General features: G+C 36.1%; 1 protein-coding gene across 1 annotated transcript; it reads left to right on the top strand.

Moving 5' to 3' along the window:
• The first annotated feature begins 1,401 nt into the window (after nucleotides 1-1,401).
• On the top strand, nucleotides 1,402-7,513 carry C26H8orf48 (chromosome 26 C8orf48 homolog). The gene is given in 2 exon segments (XM_045515444.2): nucleotides 1,402-2,298; nucleotides 2,300-7,513. Coding segments are annotated over 2 exon segments (792 nt in total). The 5' UTR covers nucleotides 1,402-2,265; the 3' UTR covers nucleotides 3,059-7,513.
• Nucleotides 7,514-8,433: the final 920 nt, after the last annotated feature.

The following is an 8,433-nucleotide window of genomic DNA, read 5'->3' as shown; positions in this document are numbered from 1 at the left end:
TCACTGACAATTCTCAGAAGACAGAAGGCAAATATTATTTTTATTTCATATAGAGAAAACTGATAACAAGAGTGAACATTTTAAGTAGTGTCACCTTTAAATTTTACTCTGTGATAGATTTAGATTTGAAAGGTAAAATTATAAGGTTTATACAAGAGTAGTAGCTTCTATACTTAAAAACAAACTTTGCCCTCTGTCTTCATGAATCTTAGTTGATAATGATAGTGCTGTTGAGCTATTTTACTTCTGTAGATAATACACATATTAGAATGTTAAACAATTTACTGAGTCCTGATGGTTATTACAAGGAAATTGGTTAATTTAGCAAATTTACTTGCTTCTAGGATAAAGTTATTTTTATAAAATTGAGCTATTTACAACAGTATTTTAAAAAATTTTTGAGACAGATTATTCCAGATAGTTAGCATATCAAAAGATATGAATATACTTTAAAGTATAGCTTCTTTGCTCAGTGTTTTGAGGAAAAATGTGTATTATAATGAGTTGTGGGTAAATATGAATGTGTAAATATTTCAGGGAATGAGAGAGATTTTCGAAACAAAAATGAAAAATGAAAATCTTGAGCCCTTGAGATGTTGGAAATTACCTGGAATTAACCACAAATTATCTATTACCTCTTCTTAAACACTAACATTATGTGATAAAATATGATTTGAGTTGAATAAAAGAAGTTGGGTTTGCTCTATCTTCTATATGAAGCTGCTCATATCTGAGAGATGCTTTTTGAACATTTCAGACTTTTTGCCATGAAGTGAACATTTTTTGAATAATACTAAATATATCTGGCTAGACTTGAATAACACCCTTCCCTGCCACACACACACACACACACACACGCACACACACACACACAGGGAACTGAGCAAGGGAACCCATTCTCTTGAAATATCTCAAGTATTTACTAAGACCTAGACTCAGATATTTATTAAGATCTAGAAAAAGTCAATCTTTGGAGTTAACATTTCAAAATTTCTGAGGATAGTTGTTAATAAAACTGCAATTTTTTAAAAAGTCTGTTGCAAAAGAATATATCATGAGTAGCAGCCTAATTTGGGGGGCTCAGTAAGTAGAAAAGACTGGAGTTCCTTGAGCTTGGAGTACTTATTCCACAAGATCCAGGAGTGGACCTGTGTGAGGTAATACTTATTTGTTTCCACAGCTATTCAATACATTTATTCAACAAAGATTTTATTGAACACACTATGTATCAGGTACCTGCTGACCGCTGGGCAACAATGACATGATTTCTGCCTTCATGGAGTTTTTATCCAGGGGGGAGGCGATGCGGAGGCAATTATCAAATATGCACACAGACAGACAGTTGCAAACCGTGAAAGGAAGGCTGTGAAGTGTTTGGAAACAGGGTGGGTATGATGCTCTTCCTGATAAAATGGGACTTGAAGGAGGATTAGTAATTAATCCTATAAATAGAGAAGAGAGGTGTTGCTGTGCCATTCGGAGTGGGAGGAGGACGAGGACCTGAGAAGCCGTGATTTGGGAAAACTGCAAGATCGTCCAAAACGCTAAAGCACAGAAGGCTGTGCAAGATGACGCTGGAGAAACAGGTAGGAGCCGTGTCATGCAGGAGTCCTGCAGGATGGTTTCAGAATTTGAGTTTTAACCTAACAGGCGACCTATGATTAGATGATCCGGCTGTATGATTGGCAGATATGCTTTTGCTTGTGCTTTTTTGGGCAGCAGGAGTTGTTTGTTTGTTTGTTTGTTTTGCTTTTTAATGCATTTAGGAGGGGCATGCATTCTAGGATTAGTCAGATGCCGCCTTTCCCTTTGGCCTCATACACGTGTACACTTTTTTGGCCCCTGGGGAAGGGGAGTTTGCAACCTTTTCTCAAGGATTATTAGATTTTGTACTTAAAATAGCATTGAGGAGGAGCCTCCGGAGAGCGAACGGAGAGAGCGGCCCGGAAAACCCGGCAGGAACTACGCAGGCGGAGCCGGCTCTGGGAAAGGCGGCGGAAGGGGAGGAGCGCTTCGCCGCAGCGACCCACTGCGCATGACCGTCCCCGGTTGCCTAGGCAGCGGAAAGGCGTCGCCCGGAAGAGGAGCCCCGATGAACTGCCGGCTCCAAAACCCATCCCCTGTGGATTCAGGTCAGACCTGGGGCAGTGTTGACCATGGCAAAGAAGATGAGGCGCAGAGCCTGATGCAATGCGATGGCCTTCTGCCTAGAAGTCCGAGGATTCAGAGCAGCAAGGGGAACTGGCCCACACGGGCATCAAGACTATGGCGGACCTTTCGCAGGAGTCCTTCGAGTCCTTTAACTGATGAGGTACAGAGTTCCTGTTCATTCAGCACCTCTGAAGGACTGCAGCCCTCGTCCTGTGCCCCTGGGAGCAAACCTGGGAGTGGAACACCGGCTACATGCTTGGAATATGGAGACAAGCAATCTGAGCTTTCAGACTTCAAAAATAGTGAAAAGAAGTTGAGCAGAAAATGGATCAATAACCTCAAGGGCAAGGAAACGAACTCTGGACAGTACCAAACAGAAATCACTCAGGCATCTCTTGAAGAACTGAATGCTCTTCAGTCTTTCTGTGCCGTTAAGATAAACCTGATCCATCACAGAGTGAACTCTAAGGGGAAAAAGAGCAACCGACATAAAAAGCTGCAGCTTAGATCAGATGCAGAGGCCCCAGAGATAGATGCCTTAAACTGTACTGTCCCTGATGAGCTTTTGAACAGAACCTATTTTAAAAACATGAGGACAACATCCGAACAGGTGGCAACAGATAAGCAACACATTTCTTCTCATTGTCCCAACTGTAACAAGAAAAGAGAAGAACTGGCCCTATCTGCCTTCCTGAAACAGAAAAAGACTTTACTGGAGTCACTTCTACTCCAAGAGAAAATAGATGAATATCTTCATACGAAAGACTTTCTTACCCGTATTGGAGAAGCACATCAGAGCTTTCCCAGGCTTTCAGATGACCCCAAAACAATCTGGAAAAGACTGAGTGAGAAATGTCACGTCGGATACTCTGGTTTTGAAAGGTCAGATACAGAGGAGAAGATGTAGCAAAATGGAAATAGTGCTCATCATTCATCTTTTTTCTCTACCAATTCTCAAACCACTTACTCTAACTAAACAGGATGGTATTTATTAATGATAATGTGTAATGTGGATAGATGTTTCTGTTGTGTATTTGAATAATTATCATCATTTCTATTGGCAATTTGAAAATTTCAGAGTTTACTATGCTTCCTTCACAGATGTGAGGACTAAATAATTTCCATCCAGTATTTTTTTCAGATTATAGATGGTAACATTTTAGTTGGAATATTTACAAAGTTTTTACAACAATCCAGGAGAGGAATGCTGGCAATTTGGACTAGGGTTTTGACAGTACAAATGGAAAGAAATACAGAGATGTAAGAAATACTTAGGAGGTAATAATTGACATGCTTTGGTCTTCTTTGGAAGAAACAGATATGAGGATTTAATAAACGGTAAATGTTAAGAATGTTACTAAGTTTCTGACTTGTGCATTGAATGCTGAATGATAATTTCATTAAGATAAGAACATTGGAAGAGGATCGATCATATTTGATTAAGAGGGTGATTATTTGGACATGGTTAGTTTGAGGTATATTTCACATTGAGAGGTTGAGAAACATTGGGTTATTTGTGCTTATAGTCTGAAGAAAATGTCCATCCCAGAGATTTGAAGTAAAGGGCTGGGTGGGGACCGGGGATCACTGACATTATACTGTAGTTGGAAACTGAAGTCACAGATGTGGTGAACTCTCTTGGAAGAAAGGAGAATGTGGAAGAGAAGAAACGCTATGACCAACTCCTGAGAAATTCACCAAGTAATGGCTGGGTAGAGGAGAATAAGCCATCAAAGGAAGTTGAGGAGAAGTTATCTTAGAAGATTAAAGGATATCAGAAAAGTGTAGCATTAGAGACCAAAGAAAGAAAACATTTTAAGAAGGATGGGCTGTCTATGCCAATGCAACAGAGAGTTTACATGGGATGATTTAGTCATGTGTTGGCCTCTGCTGCCCTTAACAACAGCCACTTCACTCATAGAAATTGGGCAGACTGGCAAAGTAGATTGAGGAATAAATGTAAGCTAAGGGCATGATGAATATGGGTATAGACTACTTCTTGAAGTTTAACTGTGGAGGGAGAGAGGGGAAGTAATTCTATATGTCTAACACCTATCACAGTAAAAAAAATTGTAAAAATCAGCACAAAATACCCTTTGTATCATATTCCAGTATTACTCTTTGATTTTAGACCTTCATTTATGTATAAAGATACTTTTTCCTTGTAAAATTTAGTATATTTTCTCTTAGTCATTGCTAAATAAAGTGGAAAACAAAGCATTACCATTTTCATAGTAACTTTTTGTTTGAAATCCACATTATGTCATGCTTTATCTTTGCCATGTTAATATATTCACATCTCACAATCAAAATTCTGAGTAATTTCCCATTTAGAATTTCCCCATTAAAGGTCATAATTCACCCCTTTAGTCAACTAAGCTAGAGATCTTAGTCATCTTTTGTTCTTCCTTTAAAAAAAAAATAAAATAAAATTCAACCCCCAAGCTAACTATTTTTTCAGTACGACCCTTAGATGGTTCTTCAGTATCTTCTGACCATAACTTATTTCCATCTCATTACCTCTTTCCTCATCATCTCTGCCCTCCCCACTCTTAGTTTCTCTCTTCAGTACATTCTTTACACAGTTTTCAGAATTATTTTTCTAACACAAAAATCTGTTCAAGTGACTCCCTTTATTAAACAAACAAAAAATACCTAAAAGGTTTATCAGAGCCATAGAAATAGTCAAATTAATGAATGCCAAATAGAGGTCCCTTAGTATCTGGCCCAAATTTGTGTATCTAATCTCATCTTCTTTCTCACCTCTTTATATTTAAGCCTCTTAACAAGAATTTCAATTCTCTGAGCATTTGTTTTGTTTCCCTCCTTCTCCTCCTTTAGTTTTAAACTTTTGTTATAAAATAGGTAATGTATATATTCACATGGCTCACAAATCAAAAGAATATTAAAAGGTTTAGTATGCAAAGTAGTCTTTCCAGTCAGTCATTCCTCCCTCCCCTGCCAGACCCCTCCCCTGACATGCTTAACTCTTAACTTGCTGGATCATGGGGCAGTCACGTATCCAGGGATGAAAGCAGTTAGAGAGAATTCAGAGCATTGGGGAGTGAGCACATATCAACCAGGACAGAATATTTCTATATTTTAACAGGTACAATTTGATTAGTGTACATGAGCTGAATGTTCATGTTACCTAAGTAGCCACTTATTTTAGTGTCATATATATTCTCCCTGGGCTTCTTAATGCAAATACAAAGAGAAAAGATAATTAACTAGATACCCTCTTCTACACTTTTTCTTTGCTCTATTTTTCTTGTGATAAAATATATACAAAGTAAAATTTGCCATGTTAACCACTGCTAATTGAACTATTCAGTGGCATTAATTACAAAGTTGTGTAATTGTTACCACCATTTCCAAAATTTTTCATCACCCCAAACAGAAACTCTTGACCCATTAAGCAATGACTCCCTAATCTCTCCTTACCAGTCCCCAGCAGCCTCTATGTACCTTCCTTCTCTATGTATTTGCTTATTCTAGATATTTTATATAAGTGGAATCATAATATTTATTCTTTTGTGTCTGACTTATTTTACTGTATACTGTTTTCAAGATTCATTTTGGTTGTAGAATGTTTCAGAACTTCCTTCCTTTTTATGACTGAATGATAGTCCATTGTATGTATAAACATTATATGTAAGTTCACTCATTCATCTGTGATGGACACTTGGGTTGTTTCCACTTTTTGGTTATTTTGAATAATGCTGCTATGAACATTGATATAGAAGCATCTAATAACTAATGATGTTGAGCATCTTTTTATGTGTGTATTAGCCACTTGTGTATCTTCCTTAGAGAAATGTCCATTCAAGTTCTGTGCCCATTAAAAAAATGGGTTATCTATTTTGTTGACTTGTAGGAATTATCTACATATTCTGGATATGAAACCCTTATTAGATAAATGAGTTGCAAATATTTTCTCCCATTGTGTGGGTTGTCTTTTAAGTTTCCTGATAGTATCCTTTGGAGCACAAAATATTTTAATTTTAATGAAGTCAAATTTGTCTATTTTTTTATTGTCTATACTTTTGGTGTCATATTTAAGAAACCATTGCCAAACCTAAGGTCATATAAATTTATCCTTATGTTTTCTATAATCTTAGATCTTAAATCCATTTTAGGTTAATTTTTTGTTTATTGTGTGAGATAAGGTTTTATTATTCTGCATGTGGATATTTAATTTCCCTAGCACGACTGTTGAAGAGACTACTTTCTTCAATGAGTGATCTTGGCACAATTGTCAAAAATCAGTTCACCATAAATGTGAGTGTTTATTTGCTAATCTCTAAATTCTGTTCCATTGATCTATGTGTCTATCTTAATGCCAGTAGCACACTGTTTTAATTACTGTGCTTTGTAGTTAGTTTTGAAATTAGTTAAGTGTGAAATATCCATCTCTGTTCTTCTTTTTCAAGATTGTTTTGGCTATTCAGGAGCCCTTGGGATTCCATATGAATTTTAGGATAGGTTTTTTCATTTCTGCAAAAAAAGTCATTGAAACTTTGATGGTGATTGCATTAAATCTGCATATTGTTTTGGGTACTACTGTCATCTTAATAATACTAAGTCTTCCAATCCATGCATAAGAGATATTTTAAAATTTGTTTAGGTCTTCTTTAATTTCTTTCAGCAATGTTTTATAGTTTTCAGAGTACAGGTTGTGTGTCTCCTTTATTAAATATATTTCTATTTCACTCCTTTGCTGTTAACTGACTTTTTCCAATCCAAATTCTTTTCAGACGTTTATTGCTAGTGCATAGAAATACAAATGATTTTCGCCTGTTGATTTTGTATCCTGATACTTTGCTGAAGTAATAATTTGCACTAACAGTTTTAAAAAATGGATTCTTTAGGATTTTCTAGCTGTAACATTATGCTATTTGTAAACAGAGAAAATTTTACTTCTTGCTTTTGATTTGGATACCTTTTTTTTTCTTGCCTAATTGCTCTGGCTCTAACGTCTAGTACTATAATGAATAGAAGGCATCCTTGAAAGTGGACATTCTTGTCTTGCTCCCGATCTTAGGGAAGAGCTTTCAGTCTTTCACCATTAAGTATGTCAGTGGTGGGTTTTTCATAAATGGCCTTCTTCATTTTGAGAAAGAGCCCTTCTATTCTTAGTTCATTGAATGTTTTTATATCATAAAAGGGTGTTGGATTTTGTCAATGGTGTTTTTTGTTTGTTTTTTTCATCAGTTGATATGATCATGTGGTTTGATGTACTCTTTAAAATTTAAAGCCTCATCTTCTTTGCACTCAGCCCATAACCCTGAAACACTGATTAAAGAATTAAAGGCTGTAGTCTGTATGCTAAGGCAGGCACTAATAAAAATTCATATTATAACACTTGTGTCTTAATTAACTTTCCTTTCCTACTTGATTGTGAGCAACTGAAGGCTAGAGGCTCTATCTTACATGATATCCATGGTGCTTACCACAACGCCTGGCATAGGATGGTACTCAACAAAAGTTTCATGGATGAAAAAAATCAGTGCATCCATATAAGTGAGATTTAATATGTCTTTTGCACCAAAAGGAGAAAATAACCTGCTAGTATACTCTTTTCTGTCAAAGTTTTGCCTTTGTGTAGCTGCTTTCTGTCATTTTTCTCTCTTCCTCTCTCCATGAGTTGGAATCCTCCCTTTTTCCCCCACGTATATACATACTTTTTCTCAGCAGCAAATTAGTGGAAAGCTTTTTGATAAGATATCTTTCTAGGAGGTATGCAGCCAATTAATACAGTATTCATTTGAAAGAATTAATATAAAAATATCCCTCCAGAATTCATATTTTCAGATAGAAAAAAATCATGTGAATTTTAAAGGTAATTCATGACTTTTTGCGATTTTGAAATGAGATAAAAATTCTTGATGCTCAAACTTGAAAATAGTTTTTATTGCCTCTGAACAAATTCAAAAGGAATGAATATTCTTTCTCCAAACTCTTTATAGCTGTACCCAAGAGATTCCAGTACAGCTGGAAAGAAAAGTCCATCAGATCAGATGCTAAGAAACCACATATTTCCCCAATGCACTAAAAATGTATCTGGCAACTTGGTACAGGATTATACAGATACGTAATTTATAACTATAGTAAAATATAAATTACATAAACATGCATCTATTTAGTGTATTTTTTGTCATCTAGATTTTTTATAAAAAATACTTCTGCTCCCAGAAACAAATCTATATGCATTTAAAGAGCAATAGAAAAATGAAATCCTTGGAACAGAAGTAAGCGATGCGACAGATTGAGAGAAAAGAA

Source organism: Camelus bactrianus, chromosome 26 (genome assembly GCF_048773025.1).
Source record: "Camelus bactrianus isolate YW-2024 breed Bactrian camel chromosome 26, ASM4877302v1, whole genome shotgun sequence".
NCBI lineage: Eukaryota > Metazoa > Chordata > Mammalia > Artiodactyla > Camelidae > Camelus > Camelus bactrianus.
This window is presented reverse-complemented; position numbering and strand designations above follow the sequence as displayed.